Raw genomic sequence first — 22,467 nt, 5'->3', positions numbered from 1 at the left:
CAAGATCATTTGTGCGCTAGAGATCGTCTTCGAACCAGGGGAGGAATTCGCTGCCTCACACCTCATCTCTGTGCCATTATCAGTCTTACTGGCGCTGAGACTGTACCTCTTTGTTGTGTGGAGGTAGCAGGATTCGGTGACGTTACCATTCGTGATTTGAGGATTAATCGGAGACTTTGTAAATAACGTGGCGTTTACGGTTCTGGTATACAGGTCCAGTGTACTATCTGATGGAGCCAGATCCCCGCTACAGTTCACCACATAACTATCACCCTCGTTCACCGTTGTAGGCCCAACAATGTGGATATTCTCCGCTGCGTCTGCAACTTAGTTTCAGTATTTATTCATTAATGACTCGATGAAATAATTGAAACAATTGCTATATAATTTTATGAAACTATGGTTTCACTTTTCACAACATGAACTATTTGTATTGATCAATGATATGCCCATATGGATATTTTGATAAATGCGCTTAGATCAGAAAGGAAGCTGTTCATTTTTGGCATGAACACTTCAAAACAACATCTCAGGATCAACATACCTGGGATGGAAATGTACTCCATGGACTCCACAAATATATTTCCATTGCTATGAAGTTGACACGTGTAGTTACTCCTGACAAAACAATGCTTCGTGGTGTTGGGGAAAAGAAGACTTAGTGTTACGTTGCTATCGCCGGGTTCAAGGGTCAGTTGGTACGAGTTGTTGTCTTTCTGTGTTGTTCCATTAGAATAGCCAACAGCTACAACTCCAATGCTGTCGTCAGAGGAGATAAGCTTCACCTTATCCCAGGTGTTCGGAGTGTTTTGAATATTACATTCAATTTTGAGATCCTCATGTGCTGGTGTAAGCGATGTTTCAATTACTAGTTCTGGAAATATGTATACAAATCGTGCTCAAATAAGTCTAGTTCAATGACGGCACACAGTATATGATACGGCGTACAAATATTCGATAGGATCAGCCATTTTTAATGCCACGTATCAAAACTCAATCGGAAAACTTGTGAAGTTATCACTATACAGCAACCATTCTAGTTTTGATCATTGATTAACAAAGTCATCTCTACTTTTTCACTATTGAAAAACTACCGAACCCTGTGTCTCGAGTGAATAGATTTGACATTTCAAAGAGTGGCTAGTTGTGTGATATTTGTAACAAAATCTATTATGATATGGACATGACAGGACTGTACCGACAAGGTTTCTGATGTAAGACACACAATACCTTGAACTTAGTTGAGCATATATTATTGTCTTTACGAAATGAAAAACCGAAATACAAAAGGTATGCCATTAGTATTTTCTCTCCAACAATATATGATTTTAGACGATTCATTACCGATTTAAAAAGGGACGTCTTTCTAATGTTTACATATGTAAAGTATATACATCGTATCTTTACATTAAGATCGGTCATGTGTTGCATTTTTGTCTGTAACTGATAGAGCTAACCTTGTCTGACTTAAAACAATATAGGTTAATCAGGAAATATACACAAACTTAGCTGTTTTCATATATATTAAGAAAATAAATTTACCCTATCCAACACTTATTCATACGTCATTTCTAAAGATTTATTTACAACGATACAATTACACATCTAGAACTGCACATGGTGCTCGCACATGTGTGATAGCAAACTTCGCCCAATATTTCTATCGTACATATATATTGTTACAATATTTGTAAAAAGGGATATAGTTACCGGCAACTTTCACCAAGATCATTTGTGCGCTAGAGATCGTCTTCGAACCAGGGGAGGAATTCGCTGCCTCACACCTCATCTCTGTGCCATTATCAGTCTTACTGGCGCTGAGACTGTACCTCTTTGTTGTGTGGAGGTAGCAGGATTCGGTGACGTTACCATTCGTGATTTGAGGATTAATCGGAGACTTTGTAAATAACGTGGCGTTTACGGTTCTGGTATACAGGTCCAGTGTACTATCTGATGGAGCCAGATCCCCGCTACAGTTCACCACATAACTATCACCCTCGTTCACCGTTGTAGGCCCAACAATGTGGATATTCTCCGCTGCGTCTGCAACTTAGTTTCAGTATTTATTCATTAATGACTCGATGAAATAATTGAAACAATTGCTATATAATTTTATGAAACTATGGTTTCACTTTTCACAACATGAACTATTTGTATTGATCAATGATATGCCCATATGGATATTTTGATAAATGCGCTTAGATCAGAAAGGAAGCTGTTCATTTTTGGCATGAACACTTCAAAACAACATCTCAGGATCAACATACCTGGGATGGAAATGTACTCCATGGACTCCACAAATATATTTCCATTGCTATGAAGTTGACACGTGTAGTTACTCCTGACAAAACAATGCTTCGTGGTGTTGGGGAAAAGAAGACTTAGTGTTACGTTGCTATCGCCGGGTTCAAGGGTCAGTTGGTACGAGTTGTTGTCTTTCTGTGTTGTTCCATTAGAATAGCCAACAGCTACAACTCCAATGCTGTCGTCAGAGGAGATAAGCTTCACCTTATCCCAGGTGTTCGGAGTGTTTTGAATATTACATTCAATTTTGAGATCCTCATGTGCTGGTGTAAGCGATGTTTCAATTACTAGTTCTGGAAATATGTATACAAATCGTGCTCAAATAAGTCTAGTTCAATGACGGCACACAGTATATGATACGGCGTACAAATATTCGATAGGATCAGCCATTTTTAATGCCACGTATCAAAACTCAATCGGAAAACTTGTGAAGTTATCACTATACAGCAACCATTCTAGTTTTGATCATTGATTAACAAAGTCATCTCTACTTTTTCACTATTGAAAAACTACCGAACCCTGTGTCTCGAGTGAATAGATTTGACATTTCAAAGAGTGGCTAGTTGTGTGATATTTGTAACAAAATCTATTATGATATGGACATGACAGGACTGTACCGACAAGGTTTCTGATGTAAGACACACAATACCTTGAACTTAGTTGAGCATATATTATTGTCTTTACGAAATGAAAAACCGAAATACAAAAGGTATGCCATTAGTATTTTCTCTCCAACAATATATGATTTTAGACGATTCATTACCGATTTAAAAAGGGACGTCTTTCTAATGTTTACATATGTAAAGTATATACATCGTATCTTTACATTAAGATCGGTCATGTGTTGCATTTTTGTCTGTAACTGATAGAGCTAACCTTGTCTGACTTAAAACAATATAGGTTAATCAGGAAATATACACAAACTTAGCTGTTTTCATATATATTAAGAAAATAAATTTACCCTATCCAACACTTATTCATACGTCATTTCTAAAGATTTATTTACAACGATACAATTACACATCTAGAACTGCACATGGTGCTCGCACATGTGTGATAGCAAACTTCGCCCAATATTTCTATCGTACATATATTTTGTTACAATATTTGTAAAAAGGGATATAGTTACCGGCAACTTTCACCAAGATCATTTGTGCGCTAGAGATCGTCTTCGAACCAGGGGAGGAATTCGCTGCCTCACACCTCATCTCTGTGCCATTATCAGTCTTACTGGCGCTGAGACTGTACCTCTTTGTTGTGTGGAGGTAGCAGGATTCGGTGACGTTACCATTCGTGATTTGAGGATTAATCGGAGACTTTGTAAATAACGTGGCGTTTACGGTTCTGGTATACAGGTCCAGTGTACTATCTGATGGAGCCAGATCCCCGCTACAGTTCACCACATAACTATCACCCTCGTTCACCGTTGTAGGCCCAACAATGTGGATATTCTCCGCTGCGTCTGCAACTTAGTTTCAGTATTTATTCATTAATGACTCGATGAAATAATTGAAACAATTGCTATATAATTTTATGAAACTATGGTTTCACTTTTCACAACATGAACTATTTGTATTGATCAATGATATGCCCATATGGATATTTTGATAAATGCGCTTAGATCAGAAAGGAAGCTGTTCATTTTTGGCATGAACACTTCAAAACAACATCTCAGGATCAACATACCTGGGATGGAAATGTACTCCATGGACTCCACAAATATATTTCCATTGCTATGAAGTTGACACGTGTAGTTACTCCTGACAAAACAATGCTTCGTGGTGTTGGGGAAAAGAAGACTTAGTGTTACGTTGCTATCGCCGGGTTCAAGGGTCAGTTGGTACGAGTTGTTGTCTTTCTGTGTTGTTCCATTAGAATAGCCAACAGCTACAACTCCAATGCTGTCGTCAGAGGAGATAAGCTTCACCTTATCCCAGGTGTTCGGAGTGTTTTGAATATTACATTCAATTTTGAGATCCTCATGTGCTGGTGTAAGCGATGTTTCAATTACTAGTTCTGGAAATATGTATACAAATCGTGCTCAAATAAGTCTAGTTCAATGACGGCACACAGTATATGATACGGCGTACAAATATTCGATAGGATCAGCCATTTTTAATGCCACGTATCAAAACTCAATCGGAAAACTTGTGAAGTTATCACTATACAGCAACCATTCTAGTTTTGATCATTGATTAACAAAGTCATCTCTACTTTTTCACTATTGAAAAACTACCGAACCCTGTGTCTCGAGTGAATAGATTTGACATTTCAAAGAGTGGCTAGTTGTGTGATATTTGTAACAAAATCTATTATGATATGGACATGACAGGACTGTACCGACAAGGTTTCTGATGTAAGACACACAATACCTTGAACTTAGTTGAGCATATATTATTGTCTTTACGAAATGAAAAACCGAAATACAAAAGGTATGCCATTAGTATTTTCTCTCCAACAATATATGATTTTAGACGATTCATTACCGATTTAAAAAGGGACGTCTTTCTAATGTTTACATATGTAAAGTATATACATCGTATCTTTACATTAAGATCGGTCATGTGTTGCATTTTTGTCTGTAACTGATAGAGCTAACCTTGTCTGACTTAAAACAATATAGGTTAATCAGGAAATATACACAAACTTAGCTGTTTTCATATATATTAAGAAAATAAATTTACCCTATCCAACACTTATTCATACGTCATTTCTAAAGATTTATTTACAACGATACAATTACACATCTAGAACTGCACATGGTGCTCGCACATGTGTGATAGCAAACTTCGCCCAATATTTCTATCGTACATATATTTTGTTACAATATTTGTAAAAAGGGATATAGTTACCGGCAACTTTCACCAAGATCATTTGTGCGCTAGAGATCGTCTTTGAACCAGGGGAGGAATTCGCTGCCTCACACCTCATCTCTGTGCCATTATCAGTCTTACTGGCGCTGAGACTGTACCTCTTTGTTGTGTGGAGGTAGCAGGATTCGGTGACGTTACCATTCGTGATTTGAGGATTAATCGGAGACTTTGTAAATAACGTGGCGTTTACGGTTCTGGTATACAGGTCCAGTGTACTATCTGATGGAGCCAGATCCCCGCTACAGTTCACCACATAACTATCACCCTCGTTCACCGTTGTAGGCCCAACAATGTGGATATTCTCCGCTGCGTCTGCAACTTAGTTTCAGTATTTATTCATTAATGACTCGATGAAATAATTGAAACAATTGCTATATAATTTTATGAAACTATGGTTTCACTTTTCACAACATGAACTATTTGTATTGATCAATGATATGCCCATATGGATATTTTGATAAATGCGCTTAGATCAGAAAGGAAGCTGTTCATTTTTGGCATGAACACTTCAAAACAACATCTCAGGATCAACATACCTGGGATGGAAATGTACTCCATGGACTCCACAAATATATTTCCATTGCTATGAAGTTGACACGTGTAGTTACTCCTGACAAAACAATGCTTCGTGGTGTTGGGGAAAAGAAGACTTAGTGTTACGTTGCTATCGCCGGGTTCAAGGGTCAGTTGGTACGAGTTGTTGTCTTTCTGTGTTGTTCCATTAGAATAGCCAACAGCTACAACTCCAATGCTGTCGTCAGAGGAGATAAGCTTCACCTTATCCCAGGTGTTCGGAGTGTTTTGAATATTACATTCAATTTTGAGATCCTCATGTGCTGGTGTAAGCGATGTTTCAATTACTAGTTCTGGAAATATGTATACAAATCGTGCTCAAATAAGTCTAGTTCAATGACGGCACACAGTATATGATACGGCGTACAAATATTCGATAGGATCAGCCATTTTTAATGCCACGTATCAAAACTCAATCGGAAAACTTGTGAAGTTATCACTATACAGCAACCATTCTAGTTTTGATCATTGATTAACAAAGTCATCTCTACTTTTTCACTATTGAAAAACTACCGAACCCTGTGTCTCGAGTGAATAGATTTGACATTTCAAAGAGTGGCTAGTTGTGTGATATTTGTAACAAAATCTATTATGATATGGACATGACAGGACTGTACCGACAAGGTTTCTGATGTAAGACACACAATACCTTGAACTTAGTTGAGCATATATTATTGTCTTTACGAAATGAAAAACCGAAATACAAAAGGTATGCCATTAGTATTTTCTCTCCAACAATATATGATTTTAGACGATTCATTACCGATTTAAAAAGGGACGTCTTTCTAATGTTTACATATGTAAAGTATATACATCGTATCTTTACATTAAGATCGGTCATGTGTTGCATTTTTGTCTGTAACTGATAGAGCTAACCTTGTCTGACTTAAAACAATATAGGTTAATCAGGAAATATACACAAACTTAGCTGTTTTCATATATATTAAGAAAATAAATTTACCCTATCCAACACTTATTCATACGTCATTTCTAAAGATTTATTTACAACGATACAATTACACATCTAGAACTGCACATGGTGCTCGCACATGTGTGATAGCAAACTTCGCCCAATATTTCTATCGTACATATATTTTGTTACAATATTTGTAAAAAGGGATATAGTTACCGGCAACTTTCACCAAGATCATTTGTGCGCTAGAGATCGTCTTTGAACCAGGGGAGGAATTCGCTGCCTCACACCTCATCTCTGTGCCATTATCAGTCTTACTGGCGCTGAGACTGTACCTCTTTGTTGTGTGGAGGTAGCAGGATTCGGTGACGTTACCATTCGTGATTTGAGGATTAATCGGAGACTTTGTAAATAACGTGGCGTTTACGGTTCTGGTATACAGGTCCAGTGTACTATCTGATGGAGCCAGATCCCCGCTACAGTTCACCACATAACTATCACCCTCGTTCACCGTTGTAGGCCCAACAATGTGGATATTCTCCGCTGCGTCTGCAACTTAGTTTCAGTATTTATTCATTAATGACTCGATGAAATAATTGAAACAATTGCTATATAATTTTATGAAACTATGGTTTCACTTTTCACAACATGAACTATTTGTATTGATCAATGATATGCCCATATGGATATTTTGATAAATGCGCTTAGATCAGAAAGGAAGCTGTTCATTTTTGGCATGAACACTTCAAAACAACATCTCAGGATCAACATACCTGGGATGGAAATGTACTCCATGGACTCCACAAATATATTTCCATTGCTATGAAGTTGACACGTGTAGTTACTCCTGACAAAACAATGCTTCGTGGTGTTGGGGAAAAGAAGACTTAGTGTTACGTTGCTATCGCCGGGTTCAAGGGTCAGTTGGTACGAGTTGTTGTCTTTCTGTGTTGTTCCATTAGAATAGCCAACAGCTACAACTCCAATGCTGTCGTCAGAGGAGATAAGCTTCACCTTATCCCAGGTGTTCGGAGTGTTTTGAATATTACATTCAATTTTGAGATCCTCATGTGCTGGTGTAAGCGATGTTTCAATTACTAGTTCTGGAAATATGTATACAAATCGTGCTCAAATAAGTCTAGTTCAATGACGGCACACAGTATATGATACGGCGTACAAATATTCGATAGGATCAGCCATTTTTAATGCCACGTATCAAAACTCAATCGGAAAACTTGTGAAGTTATCACTATACAGCAACCATTCTAGTTTTGATCATTGATTAACAAAGTCATCTCTACTTTTTCACTATTGAAAAACTACCGAACCCTGTGTCTCGAGTGAATAGATTTGACATTTCAAAGAGTGGCTAGTTGTGTGATATTTGTAACAAAATCTATTATGATATGGACATGACAGGACTGTACCGACAAGGTTTCTGATGTAAGACACACAATACCTTGAACTTAGTTGAGCATATATTATTGTCTTTACGAAATGAAAAACCGAAATACACAAAAGGTATGCCATTAGTATTTTCTCTCCAACAATATATGATTTTAGACGATTCATTACCGATTTAAAAAGGGACGTCTTTCTAATGTTTACATATGTAAAGTATATACATCGTATCTTTACATTAAGATCGGTCATGTGTTGCATTTTTGTCTGTAACTGATAGAGCTAACCTTGTCTGACTTAAAACAATATAGGTTAATCAGGAAATATACACAAACTTAGCTGTTTTCATATATATTAAGAAAATAAATTTACCCTATCCAACACTTATTCATACGTCATTTCTAAAGATTTATTTACAACGATACAATTACACATCTAGAACTGCACATGGTGCTCGCACATGTGTGATAGCAAACTTCGCCCAATATTTCTATCGTACATATATTTTGTTACAATATTTGTAAAAAGGGATATAGTTACCGGCAACTTTCACCAAGATCATTTGTGCGCTAGAGATCGTCTTTGAACCAGGGGAGGAATTCGCTGCCTCACACCTCATCTCTGTGCCATTATCAGTCTTACTGGCGCTGAGACTGTACCTCTTTGTTGTGTGGAGGTAGCAGGATTCGGTGACGTTACCATTCGTGATTTGAGGATTAATCGGAGACTTTGTAAATAACGTGGCGTTTACGGTTCTGGTATACAGGTCCAGTGTACTATCTGATGGAGCCAGATCCCCGCTACAGTTCACCACATAACTATCACCCTCGTTCACCGTTGTAGGCCCAACAATGTGGATATTCTCCGCTGCGTCTGCAACTTAGTTTCAGTATTTATTCATTAATGACTCGATGAAATAATTGAAACAATTGCTATATAATTTTATGAAACTATGGTTTCACTTTTCACAACATGAACTATTTGTATTGATCAATGATATGCCCATATGGATATTTTGATAAATGCGCTTAGATCAGAAAGGAAGCTGTTCATTTTTGGCATGAACACTTCAAAACAACATCTCAGGATCAACATACCTGGGATGGAAATGTACTCCATGGACTCCACAAATATATTTCCATTGCTATGAAGTTGACACGTGTAGTTACTCCTGACAAAACAATGCTTCGTGGTGTTGGGGAAAAGAAGACTTAGTGTTACGTTGCTATCGCCGGGTTCAAGGGTCAGTTGGTACGAGTTGTTGTCTTTCTGTGTTGTTCCATTAGAATAGCCAACAGCTACAACTCCAATGCTGTCGTCAGAGGAGATAAGCTTCACCTTATCCCAGGTGTTCGGAGTGTTTTGAATATTACATTCAATTTTGAGATCCTCATGTGCTGGTGTAAGCGATGTTTCAATTACTAGTTCTGGAAATATGTATACAAATCGTGCTCAAATAAGTCTAGTTCAATGACGGCACACAGTATATGATACGGCGTACAAATATTCGATAGGATCAGCCATTTTTAATGCCACGTATCAAAACTCAATCGGAAAACTTGTGAAGTTATCACTATACAGCAACCATTCTAGTTTTGATCATTGATTAACAAAGTCATCTCTACTTTTTCACTATTGAAAAACTACCGAACCCTGTGTCTCGAGTGAATAGATTTGACATTTCAAAGAGTGGCTAGTTGTGTGATATTTGTAACAAAATCTATTATGATATGGACATGACAGGACTGTACCGACAAGGTTTCTGATGTAAGACACACAATACCTTGAACTTAGTTGAGCATATATTATTGTCTTTACGAAATGAAAAACCGAAATACAAAAGGTATGCCATTAGTATTTTCTCTCCAACAATATATGATTTTAGACGATTCATTACCGATTTAAAAAGGGACGTCTTTCTAATGTTTACATATGTAAAGTATATACATCGTATCTTTACATTAAGATCGGTCATGTGTTGCATTTTTGTCTGTAACTGATAGAGCTAACCTTGTCTGACTTAAAACAATATAGGTTAATCAGGAAATATACACAAACTTAGCTGTTTTCATATATATTAAGAAAATAAATTTACCCTATCCAACACTTATTCATACGTCATTTCTAAAGATTTATTTACAACGATACAATTACACATCTAGAACTGCACATGGTGCTCGCACATGTGTGATAGCAAACTTCGCCCAATATTTCTATCGTACATATATTTTGTTACAATATTTGTAAAAAGGGATATAGTTACCGGCAACTTTCACCAAGATCATTTGTGCGCTAGAGATCGTCTTTGAACCAGGGGAGGAATTCGCTGCCTCACACCTCATCTCTGTGCCATTATCAGTCTTACTGGCGCTGAGACTGTACCTCTTTGTTGTGTGGAGGTAGCAGGATTCGGTGACGTTACCATTCGTGATTTGAGGATTAATCGGAGACTTTGTAAATAACGTGGCGTTTACGGTTCTGGTATACAGGTCCAGTGTACTATCTGATGGAGCCAGATCCCCGCTACAGTTCACCACATAACTATCACCCTCGTTCACCGTTGTAGGCCCAACAATGTGGATATTCTCCGCTGCGTCTGCAACTTAGTTTCAGTATTTATTCATTAATGACTCGATGAAATAATTGAAACAATTGCTATATAATTTTATGAAACTATGGTTTCACTTTTCACAACATGAACTATTTGTATTGATCAATGATATGCCCATATGGATATTTTGATAAATGCGCTTAGATCAGAAAGGAAGCTGTTCATTTTTGGCATGAACACTTCAAAACAACATCTCAGGATCAACATACCTGGGATGGAAATGTACTCCATGGACTCCACAAATATATTTCCATTGCTATGAAGTTGACACGTGTAGATACTCCTGACAAAACAATGCTTCGTGGTGTTGGGGAAAAGAAGACTTAGTGTTACGTTGCTATCGCCGGGTTCAAGGGTCAGTTGGTACGAGTTGTTGTCTTTCTGTGTTGTTCCATTAGAATAGCCAACAGCTACAACTCCAATGCTGTCGTCAGAGGAGATAAGCTTCACCTTATCCCAGGTGTTCGGAGCGTTTTGAATATTACATTCAATTTTGAGATCCTCATGTGTTGGTGTAAGCGATGTTTCAATTACTAGTTCTGGAAATATGTATACAAATCGTGCTCAAATAAGTCTAGTTTAATGACGGCACACAAAATATGATACGGCGTACAAATATTCGATAGGATCAGCCATTTTTAATGCCACGTATCAAAACTCAATCGGAAAACTTGTGAAGTTATCACTATACATCAACCATTCTAGTTTTGATCATTGATTAACAAAGTCATCTCTACTTTTTCACTATTGAAAAACTACCGAACCCTGTGTCTCGAGTGAATAGATTTGACATTTCAAAGAGTGGCTAGTTGTGTGATATTTGTAACAAAATCTATTATGATATGGACATGACAGGACTGTACCGACAAGGTTTCTGATGTAAGACACACAATACCTTGAACTTAGTTGAGCATATATTATTGTCTTTACGAAATGAAAAATCGAAATACAAAAGGTATGCCATTAGTATTTTCTCTCCAACAATATAAGATTTTAGACGATTCATTACCGATTTAAAAAGGGACGTCTTTCTAATGTTTACATATGTAAAGTATATACATCGTATCTTTACATTAAGATCGGTCATGTGTTGCATTTTTGTCTGTAACTGATAGAGCTAACCGTGTCTGACTTAAAACAATATAGGTTAATCAGGAAATATACACAAACTTAGCTGTTTTCATAAATATTAAGAAAATAAATTTACCCTATCCAACACTTATTCATACGTCATTTATAAAGATTTATTTACAACGATACAATTACACATCTGGAACTGCACATGGTGCTCGCACATGTGTGATAGCAAACTTCGCCCAATATTTCTATCGTACATATATTTTGTTACAATATTTGTAAAAAGGGATATAGTTACCGGCAACTTTCACCAAGATCATTTGTGCGCTAGAGATCGTCTTTGAACCAGGGGAGGAATTCGCTGCCTCACACCTCATCTCTGTGCCATTATCAGTCTTACTGGCGCTGAGACTGTACCTCTTTGTTGTGTGGAGGTAGCAGGATTCGGTGACGTTACCATTCGTGATTTGAGGATTAATCGGAGACTTTGTAAATAACGTGGCGTTTACGGTTCTGGTATACAGGTCCAGTGTACTATCTGATGGAGCCAGATCCCCGCTACAGTTCACCACATAACTATCACCCTCGTTCACCGTTGTAGGCCCAACAATGTGGATATTCTCCGCTGCGTCTGCAACTTAGTTTCAGTATTTATTCATTAATGACTCGATGAAATAATTGAAACAATTGCTATATAATTTTATGAAACTATGGTTTCACTTTTCACAACATGAACTATTTGTATTGATCAATGATATGCCCATATGGATATTTTGATAAATGCGCTTAGATCAGAAAGGAAGCTGTTCATTTTTGGCATGAACACTTCAAAACAACATCTCAGGATCAACATACCTGGGATGGAAATGTACTCCATGGACTCCACAAATATATTTCCATTGCTATGAAGTTGACACGTGTAGTTACTCCTGACAAAACAATGCTTCGTGGTGTTGGGGAAAAGAAGACTTAGTGTTACGTTGCTATCGCCGGGTTCAAGGGTCAGTTGGTACGAGTTGTTGTCTTTCTGTGTTGTTCCATTAGAATAGCCAACAGCTACAACTCCAATGCTGTCGTCAGAGGAGATAAGCTTCACCTTATCCCAGGTGTTCGGAGCGTTTTGAATATTACATTCAATTTTGAGATCCTCATGTGTTGGTGTAAGCGATGTTTCAATTACTAGTTCTGGAAATATGTATACAAATCGTGCTCAAATAAGTCTAGTTTAATGACGGCACACAAAATATGATACGGCGTACAAATATTCGATAGGATCAGCCATTTTTAATGCCACGTATCAAAACTCAATCGGAAAACTTGTGAAGTTATCACTATACATCAACCATTCTAGTTTTGATCATTGATTAACAAAGTCATCTCTACCTTTTCACTATTGAAAAACTACCGAACCCTGTGTCTCGAGTGAATAGATTTGACATTTCAAAGAGTGGCTAGTTGTGTGATATTTGTAACAAAATCTATTATGATATGGACATGACAGGACTGTACCGACAAGGTTTCTGATGTAAGACACACAATACCTTGAACTTAGTTGAGCATATATTATTGTCTTTACGAAATGAAAAATCGAAATACAAAAGGTATGCCATTAGTATTTTCTCTCCAACAATGTAAGATTTTAGACGATTCATTACCGATTTAAAAAGGGACGTCTTTCTAATGTTTACTTATGTAAAGTATATACATCGTATCTTTACATTAAGATCGGTCATGTGTTGCATTTTTGTCTGTAACTGATAGAGCTAACCGTGTCTGACTTAAAACAATATAGGTTAATCAGGAAATATACACAAACTTAGCTGTTTTCATAAATATTAAGAAAATAAATTTACCCTATCCAACACTTATTCATACGTCACTTATAAAGATTTATTTACAACGATACAATTACACATCTGGAACTGCACATGGTGCTCGCACATGTGTGATAGCAAACTTCGCCCAATATTTCTATCGTACATACATTTTGTTACAATATTTGTAAAAAGGGATATAGTTACCGGCAACTTTCACCAAGATCATTTGTGCGCTAGAGATCGTCTTTGAACCAGGGGAGGAATTCGCTGCCTCACACCTCATCTCTGTGCCATTATCAGTCTTACTGGCGCTGAGACTGTACCTCTTTGTTGTGTGGAGGTAGCAGGATTCGGTGACGTTACCATTCGTGATTTGAGGATTAATCGGAGACTTTGTAAATAACGTGGCGTTTACGGTTCTGGTATACAGGTCCAGTGTACTATCTGATGGAGCCAGATCCCCGCTACAGTTCACCACATAACTATCACCCTCGTTCACCGTTGTAGGCCCAACAATGTGGATATTCTCCGCTGCGTCTGCAACTTAGTTTCAGTATTTATTCATTAATGACTCGATGAAATAATTGAAACAATTGCTATATAATTTTATGAAGCTATGGTTTCACTTTTCACAACATGAACTATTTGTATTGATCAATGATATGCCCATATGGATATTTTGATAAATGCGCTTAGATCAGAAAGGAAGCTGTTCATTTTTGGCATGAACACTTCAAAACAACATCTCAGGATCAACATACCTGGGATGGAAATGTACTCCATGGACTCCACAAATATATTTCCATTGCTATGAAGTTGACACGTGTAGATACTCCTGACAAAACAATGCTTCGTGGTGTTGGGGAAAAGAAGACTTAGTGTTACGTTGCTATCGCCGGGTTCAAGGGTCAGTTGGTACGAGTTGTTGTCTTTCTGTGTTGTTCCATTAGAATAGCCAACAGCTACAACTCCAATGCTGTCGTCAGAGGAGATAAGCTTCACCTTATCCCAGGTGTTCGGAGCGTTTTGAATATTACATTCAATTTTGAGATCCTCATGTGTTGGTGTAAGCGATGTTTCAATTACTAGTTCTGGAAATATGTATACAAATCGTGCTCAAATAAGTCTAGTTTAATGACGGCACACAAAATATGATACGGCGTACAAATATTCGATAGGATCAGCCATTTTTAATGCCACGTATCAAAACTCAATCGGAAAACTTGTGAAGTTATCACTATACATCAACCATTCTAGTTTTGATCATTGATTAACAAAGTCATCTCTACCTTTTCACTATTGAAAAACTACCGAACCCTGTGTCTCGAGTGAATAGATTTGACATTTCAAAGAGTGGCTAGTTGTGTGATATTTGTAACAAAATCTATTATGATATGGACATGACAGGACTGTACCGACAAGGTTTCTGATGTAAGACACACAATACCTTGAACTTAGTTGAGCATATATTATTGTCTTTACGAAATGAAAAATCGAAATACAAAAGGTATGCCATTAGTATTTTCTCTCCAACAATGTAAGATTTTAGACGATTCATTACCGATTTAAAAAGGGACGTCTTTCTAATGTTTACTTATGTAAAGTATATACATCGTATCTTTACATTAAGATCGGTCATGTGTTGCATTTTTGTCTGTAACTGATAGAGCTAACCGTGTCTGACTTAAAACAATATAGGTTAATCAGGAAATATACACAAACTTAGCTGTTTTCATAAATATTAAGAAAATAAATTTACCCTATCCAACACTTATTCATACGTCACTTATAAAGATTTATTTACAACGATACAATTACACATCTGGAACTGCACATGGTGCTCGCACATGTGTGATAGCAAACTTCGCCCAATATTTCTATCGTACATACATTTTGTTACAATATTTGTAAAAAGGGATATAGTTACCGGCAACTTTCACCAAGATCATTTGTGCGCTAGAGATCGTCTTTGAACCAGGGGAGGAATTCGCTGCCTCACACCTCATCTCTGTGCCATTATCAGTCTTACTGGCGCTGAGACTGTACCTCTTTGTTGTGTGGAGGTAGCAGGATTCGGTGACGTTACCATTCGTGATTTGAGGATTAATCGGAGACTTTGTAAATAACGTGGCGTTTACGGTTCTGGTATACAGGTCCAGTGTACTATCTGATGGAGCCAGATCCCCGCTACAGTTCACCACATAACTATCACCCTCGTTCACCGTTGTAGGCCCAACAATGTGGATATTCTCCGCTGCGTCTGCAACTTAGTTTCAGTATTTATTCATTAATGACTCGATGAAATAATTGAAACAATTGCTATATAATTTTATGAAGCTATGGTTTCACTTTTCACAACATGAACTATTTGTATTGATCAATGATATGCCCATATGGATATTTTGATAAATGCGCTTAGATCAGAAAGGAAGCTGTTCATTTTTGGCATGAACACTTCAAAACAACATCTCAGGATCAACATACCTGGGATGGAAATGTACTCCATGGACTCCACAAATATATTTCCATTGCTATGAAGTTGACACGTGTAGTTACTCCTGACAAAACAATGCTTCGTGGTGTTGGGGAAAAGAAGACTTAGTGTTACGTTGCTATCGCCGGGTTCAAGGGTCAGTTGGTACGAGTTGTTGTCTTTCTGTGTTGTTCCATTAGAATAGCCAACAGCTACAACTCCAATGCTGTCGTCAGAGGAGATAAGCTTCACCTTATCCCAGGTGTTCGGAGTGTTTTCGATATTGCATTCAATGAGAAGATCCTGATGTAGATAAGTAATTTTGTTGTATATTTTCATTCCTGAAATAAGATTATAAAACAAATATCGTTTTTTAAGGAGAATTATTATTATTATTACATTCTTAACGGCCCGTCAATTCATAAAATGTTATTAGGACCATCAAACGGTAAAACACACAGCGATCCAAAAAGAATTAACATCAAACATACCAAAATGTTAAATACATATGTTAAAAATCTTAAATGGATATACTAACAAATATACGTGATGACCTGTTAAGATATTTTCTATCTTATCTCTCAGTTTTTATCCGAAAGAGACACATTCCAAAATAGTAATTGAAACTGAAATTTAGTCCAATAAAGGCAGAGAATGAAGAAAAAGTGTTTTTAAGCCGACGAGAATCATTTCAGCTATTCGACATGAAAAATGACATAAGAATGCTTCCAGTGCAACAACAGGGTGGATGCAAGCTTAGTGAAGTAAGAAAAACTCTTACCGACAGGGTTAGTTCTAGTAGTGATGGGTCTGTTTGTTGATATGTTTGCTGACTCATTAGTATATATGGTTGTAGTCGACTCTGGATTGGTGGTAAGTGTGGTTGGTTGCGGACTGGTGGACATCGTTGGCTCTTTTGTAATTGTTGACGGTTCTGGAGTGACAGTAGATGCTGCTGTAGCGTTTGCTGCTTTTGGGGTGGTGGTGACATCTTCTGATAGCCAAGGAGTGGAAGTAATTGCTGATGGTTCTGGAGTTATGGTAGTTGCTAATGGTTGAGGTGTGGTGGTAGTAGCTGTTGGCTTTTGCGTGTTGATAGATTCTGATGTTTTTGAAGTAGTAGCTGTTGGTTTTGTCTCTGTCGTCGTAGTTTCTGTCTGTTCTGGAATGGTGGTATTTGCAGAAGGCTCTGCAGTGGTGGTAGTTATTGCTGGTTCTGGAGTGGGAGTTGTGGTAGTGTTCGTCGGTTCTGGAGTGGTGGTATTTGCTAAAGGTTCCGAAGTGATGCTAGTTTTTGCTGGTTCTTGAGTGGGAGTGGTGGTAGTGTCCGTCGGTTCTGGAGTGGTGGTATTTGCTAAAGGTTCCGAAGTGATGCTAGTTTTTGCTGGTTCTTGAGTGGGAGTGGTGGTAGTGTCCGTCGGTTCTGGAGTGGTGGTATTTGCAGAAGGCTCTGAAGTGGTGGTGGTTTTTGCTGGTTGTGGAGTTATAGAGGTGGTAGGCGCTGTCGGTTCTGGAGTGGTGGTATTTGCAGAAGTCTCTGAAGTAAAGGTAGATTTTGATGGTTCTTGAGTGGTATGAGTGGTGGAAGTTGCTATTGTTTCTGAGGTTATTGCAGTTGGCTTTGGAGTGGTGAAAGTTTTTGATGGTTCTGAAGTGGTGGTTGATTGCGTTGCCTCTGGAGTAATGGTAGCTGCTGATAGATCTGAAGTGGTAGTAGTGTTCGATGGTTCTGGAGTGGTGATAGTTGCTGTTGGTTCTTGAGTTATGGTAGTTGGTTCTGGTGTGGTGGTAGTAGCTGTCGGCTTTTGCGTGTTGGAAGGTTCTGATGTTTCTGAAGTAGTAGTTGTTAGTTTCGTCTTTGGAGTGATGTTAGTTTTTGATGGATCTCTAGTGGTGGTTGTCGTCGTAGTTTCTGTCGGTTCTGTAGTGGTGGTATTTGCAGAAGGCGATGAAGTGGTGGTAGTTTGTGCTGGTTGTGGAGTAACAGTGGTAGTAGTCTCTGTCGGTTCTGGAGTGGTGGTAGTTTGTGCTGGATGTGGAGTTTGAGTGGTGGTAGGCGCTGTCGGTTCTGGAGTGGTGGTGTTTGCAGAAGACTCTGAAGTGATGCTAGTTTTTGCTGGTTGTGGAGTGGGAGTGGTGGTAGTTTCCGTCGGTTCTGGAGTGACGGTAGTTGCTATTGGCTCTGAAGAGATGGAAGATGTTGTTGGCTCTAGAGAAGTAGTAGTTGCTGTTTGCTCTGAAGTGGTTGTATTTGTTGTTGGTGCTGAAGTGGTTGTAATCGACGCTGGTTCTGGAGTGGTTGTACCTTTTTGCTCTGTAGTGGTGGAAATTGCTACTGGCTCATGAGCGGTTGTTATCGATGCTGGCTTTTGAGTGGTTGTGGTTGTTGATGGTTCATGACTGGTAGTTGTTGTAGGTTCTGGTGTGGTGGTAGTAGCTGTCGACCTTTGCGTGTTGGTAGGTTCTGATGTTTCTGAAGTAGTAGTTGTTAGTTTCGTCTCTGGAGTGATGTTAGTTTTTGATGTTTCTCTAGTGGTTGTTGTCGTCGTAGTTTCTGTCGGTTCTGGAATGGTGGTATTTGCAGAAGGCTTTGCAGTGGTGGTAGTTATTGCTGGTTCTGGAGTGGGAGTTGTGGTAGTGTTCGTCGGTTCTGGAGTGGTGGTATTTGCTAAAGGTTCTCGAAGTGATGGTGGTTTTTGCTGGTTGAGTGGGAGTTATTTGCTAAAGGTTCCGAAGTGATGCTAGTTTTTGCTGGTTTCTTAGTGGGAGTGGTGGTAGTGTCCGTCGGTTCTGGAGTGGTGGTATTTGCAGAAGGCTCTGAAGTTGTGGTGGTTTTTGCTGGTTGTGGAGTTATAGAGGTGGTAGGCGCTGTCGGTTCTGGAGTGGTGGTATTTGCAGAAGTCTCTGAAGTAAAGGTAGTTTTTGATGGTTCTTGAGTGGTATGAGTGGTGGAAGTTGCTATTGTCTCTGAGGTTATTGCAGTTGGCTTTGGAGTGGTGAAAGTTTTTGATGGTTCTGAAGTGGTGGTTGATTGCGTTGCCTCTGGAGTAATGGTAGCTGCTGATAGATCTGAAGTGGTAGTAGTGTTCGATGGTTCTGGAGTGGTGATAGTTGCTGTTGGTTCTTGAGTTATGGTAGTTGGTTCTGGTGTGGTGGTAGTAGCTGTCGGCTTTTGCGTGTTGGAAGGTTCTGATGTTTCTGAAGTAGTAGTTGTTAGTTTCGTCTTTGGAGTGATGTTAGTTTTTGATGGATCTCTAGTGGTGGTTGTCGTCGTAGTTTCTGTCGGTTCTGTAGTGGTGGTATTTGCAGAAGGCGATGAAGTGGTGGTAGTTTGTGCTGGTTGTGGAGTAACAGTGGTAGTAGTCTCTGTCGGTTCTGGAGTGGTGGTAGTTTGTGCTGGTTGTGGAGTTTGAGTGGTGGTAGGCGCTGTCGGTTCTGGAGTGGTGGTGTTTGCAGAAGACTCTGAAGTGATGCTAGTTTTTGCTGGTTGTGGAGTGGGAGTGGTGGTAGTTTCCGTCGGTTCTGGAGTGACGGTAGTTGCTATTGGCTCTGAAGAGATGGAAGATGTTGTTGGCTCTAGAGAAGTAGTAGTTGCTGTTTGCTCTGAAGTGGTTGTATTTGTTGTTGGTGCTGAAGTGGTTGTAATCGACGCTGGTTCTGGAGTGGTTGTACCTTTTTGCTCTGTAGTGGTGGAAATTGCTACTGGCTCATGAGCGGTTGTTATCGATGCTGGCTTTTGAGTGGTTGTGGTTGTTGATGGTTCATGACTGGTAGTTGTTGTAGGTTCTGGTGTGGTGGTAGTAGCTGTCGACCTTTGCGTGTTGGTAGGTTCTGATGTTTCTGAAGTAGTAGTTGTTAGTTTCGTCTCTGGAGTGATGTTAGTTTTTGATGTTTCTCTAGTGGTTGTTGTCGTCGTAGTTTCTGTCGGTTCTGGAGTGGTGGTATTTGCAGAAGGCTCTGAAGTGATGCTAGTTTTTGCTGGTTGTGGAGTGGGAGTGGTGGTAGTTTCCTTCGGTTCTGGAGTGGTGGTAGTTGCTATTGGCTCTGAAGAGATGGAAGATGTTGTTGGCTCTAGAGAAGTAGTAGTTGCTGTTAGCTCCGAAGTGGTTGTATTTGTTGTTGGTGCTGAAGTGGTTGTAATCGACGCTGGTTCTGGAGTGGTGTACCTTTTGGCTCTGTAGTGGTGGAAATTGCTACTGGCTCATGAGCGGTTGTTATCGATGCTGGCTTTTGAGTGGTTGTGGTTGTTGATGGTTCATGACTGGTAGTTGTTGTAGGTTCTGGTGTGGTGGTAGTAGCTGTCGACCTTTGCGTGTTGGTAGGTTCTGATGTTTCTGAAGTAGTAGTTGTTAGTTTCGTCTCTGGAGTGATGTTAGTTTTTGATGTTTCTCTAGTGGTTGTTGTCGTCGTAGTTTCTGTCGGTTCTTGAGTGGTGGTATTTGCAGAAGGCTCTGAAGTGGTGGTGGTTTTTGCTGGTTGTGGAGTTATAGAGGTGGTAGGCGCTGTCGGTTCTGGAGTGGTGGTATTTGCAGAAGTCTCTGAAGTAAAGGTAGTTTTTGATGGTTCTTGTGTGGTATGAGTGGTGGAAGTTGCTATTGTCTCTGAGGTTATTGCAGTTGGCTTTGGAGTGGTGAAAGTTTTTGATGGTTCTGAAGTGGTGGTTGATTGCGTTGCCTCTGGAGTAATGGTAGCTGCTGATAGATCTGAAGTGGTAGTAGTGTTCGATGGTTCTGGAGTGGTGATAGTTGCTGTTGGTTCTTGAGTTATGGTAGTTGGTTCTGGTGTGGTGGTAGTAGCTGTCGGCTTTTGCGTGTTGGAAGGTTCTGATGTTTCTGAAGTAGTAGTTGTTAGTTTCGTCTTTGGAGTGATGTTAGTTTTTGATGGATCTCTAGTGGTGGTTGTCGTCGTAGTTTCTGTCGGTTCTGTAGTGGTGGTATTTGCAGAAGGCGATGAAGTGGTGGTAGTTTGTGCTGGTTGTGGAGTAACAGTGGTAGTAGTCTCTGTCGGTTCTGGAGTGGTGGTAGTTTGTGCTGGTTGTGGAGTTTGAGTGGTGGTAGGCGCTGTCGGTTCTGGAGTGGTGGTGTTTGCAGAAGACTCTGAAGTGATGCTAGTTTTTGCTGGTTGTGGAGTGGGAGTGGTGGTAGTTTCCTTCGGTTCTGGAGTGACGGTAGTTGCTATTGGCTCTGAAGAGATGGAAGATGTTGTTGGCTCTAGAGAAGTAGTAGTTGCTGTTTGCTCTGAAGTGGTTGTATTTGTTGTTGGTGCTGAAGTGGTTGTAATCGACGCTGGTTCTGGAGTGGTTGTACCTTTTTGCTCTGTAGTGGTGGAAATTGCTACTGGCTCATGAGCGGTTGTTATCGATGCTGGCTTTTGAGTGGTTGTGGTTGTTGATGGTTCATGACTGGTAGTTGTTGTAGGTTCTGGTGTGGTGGTAGTAGCTGTCGACCTTTGCGTGTTGGTAGGTTCTGATGTTTCTGAAGTAGTAGTTGTTAGTTTCGTCTCTGGAGTGATGTTAGTTTTTGATGTTTCTCTAGTGGTTGTTGTCGTCGTAGTTTCTGTCGGTTCTTGAGTGGTGGTATTTGCAGAAGGCTCTGAAGTGATGCTAGTTTTTGCTGGTTGTGGAGTGGGAGTGGTGGTAGTTTCCTTCGGTTCTGGAGTGGTGGTAGTTGCTATTGGCTCTGAAGAGATGGAAGATGTTGTTTGCTCTAGAGAAGTAGTAGTTGCTGTTAGCTCCGAAGTGGTTGTATTTGTTGTTGGTGCTGAAGTGGTTGTAATCGACGCTGGTTCTGGAGTGGTTGTACCTTTTGGCTCTGTAGTGGTGGAAATTGCTACTGGCTCATGAACGGTTGTTATCGATGCTGGCTTTTGAGTGGTTGTGGTTGTTGATGGTTCTTCACTGGTAGTTGTTGTAGGCTCTGGAGTGGTGGTAGTAGTAGCTTTTATCTCTGGAGGCTCAGAGGTGGTGGTAGTTGTTGTTAATCCATGAGTGGTCGTACCTGTTATTGTCTGTGGAGTGGTGGTAGTTGTAACAAAAGTCGAATAGGAAACTGCAATAACTACTATAGTTCTTTTAACCACAGTGTAGGGCCCAAGTCTCGAACTAGCTCCAACATATGTCGTTATCGCCTCCACATACATGCTATTTTCGGGTATATGGTATTGGCCAATAATAGTAAGCACAAGTCTAGCAATGATGCTCCCGTTTCTGAAACGATAATGCAAATATTTTATTTCGACCTACATCTTAAGATATGCTGTTACAAATAATAAGGATAGTCAATACAATAGCTTATTCAAGTATATTGACAAGGAAATTCATTGTTAAGATTAACGAAAACATGTACCAAAATGCTTTACAACATTTTTTGGGTAGATATGGTCTCAGAATAGCAAAATCGATATGTATTTTCGTATTCATTATAGCA

At 39.3% G+C, this 22,467-nt stretch overlaps 1 protein-coding gene across 1 annotated transcript in view; it reads right to left on the bottom strand.

Moving 5' to 3' along the window:
* Positions 1-6: 6 nt before the first annotated feature.
* LOC132562001 (uncharacterized) overlaps positions 7-22,467 on the bottom strand; it is a gene marked incomplete at its 3' end in the record, with an annotated part of 48,258 nt that continues 25,797 nt past the window's right edge. The window contains exons 8-30 of the mRNA XM_060226726.1: positions 20,209-22,247; positions 18,795-20,086; positions 16,824-18,741; positions 16,054-16,383; positions 15,497-15,835; positions 14,331-14,660; positions 13,774-14,112; positions 12,608-12,937; positions 12,051-12,383; positions 10,885-11,214; positions 10,328-10,666; positions 9,162-9,491; positions 8,605-8,937; positions 7,437-7,766; positions 6,880-7,218; positions 5,714-6,043; positions 5,157-5,489; positions 3,991-4,320; positions 3,434-3,772; positions 2,268-2,597; positions 1,711-2,043; positions 545-874; positions 7-326 (exon numbers count right to left, since the gene is read on the bottom strand). Of these exons, the coding sequence (XP_060082709.1) occupies positions 7-326; positions 545-874; positions 1,711-2,043; positions 2,268-2,597; positions 3,434-3,772; positions 3,991-4,320; positions 5,157-5,489; positions 5,714-6,043; positions 6,880-7,218; positions 7,437-7,766; positions 8,605-8,937; positions 9,162-9,491; positions 10,328-10,666; positions 10,885-11,214; positions 12,051-12,383; positions 12,608-12,937; positions 13,774-14,112; positions 14,331-14,660; positions 15,497-15,835; positions 16,054-16,383; positions 16,824-18,741; positions 18,795-20,086; positions 20,209-22,247 (11,896 nt within the window). The remainder of the gene's footprint in view (positions 327-544; positions 875-1,710; positions 2,044-2,267; positions 2,598-3,433; positions 3,773-3,990; positions 4,321-5,156; positions 5,490-5,713; positions 6,044-6,879; positions 7,219-7,436; positions 7,767-8,604; positions 8,938-9,161; positions 9,492-10,327; positions 10,667-10,884; positions 11,215-12,050; positions 12,384-12,607; positions 12,938-13,773; positions 14,113-14,330; positions 14,661-15,496; positions 15,836-16,053; positions 16,384-16,823; positions 18,742-18,794; positions 20,087-20,208; positions 22,248-22,467) is intronic.

This window comes from Ylistrum balloti, unplaced genomic scaffold, assembly GCF_031769215.1.
Source record: "Ylistrum balloti isolate Yb309-2 unplaced genomic scaffold, AGI_CSIRO_Ybal_v1 Utg371318, whole genome shotgun sequence".
In the NCBI taxonomy this organism is placed as follows: domain Eukaryota; kingdom Metazoa; phylum Mollusca; class Bivalvia; order Pectinida; family Pectinidae; genus Ylistrum; species Ylistrum balloti.
The sequence above is the reverse complement of the archived record's forward strand: the minus strand, read 5'-3'. Positions and strand labels throughout refer to the sequence as shown.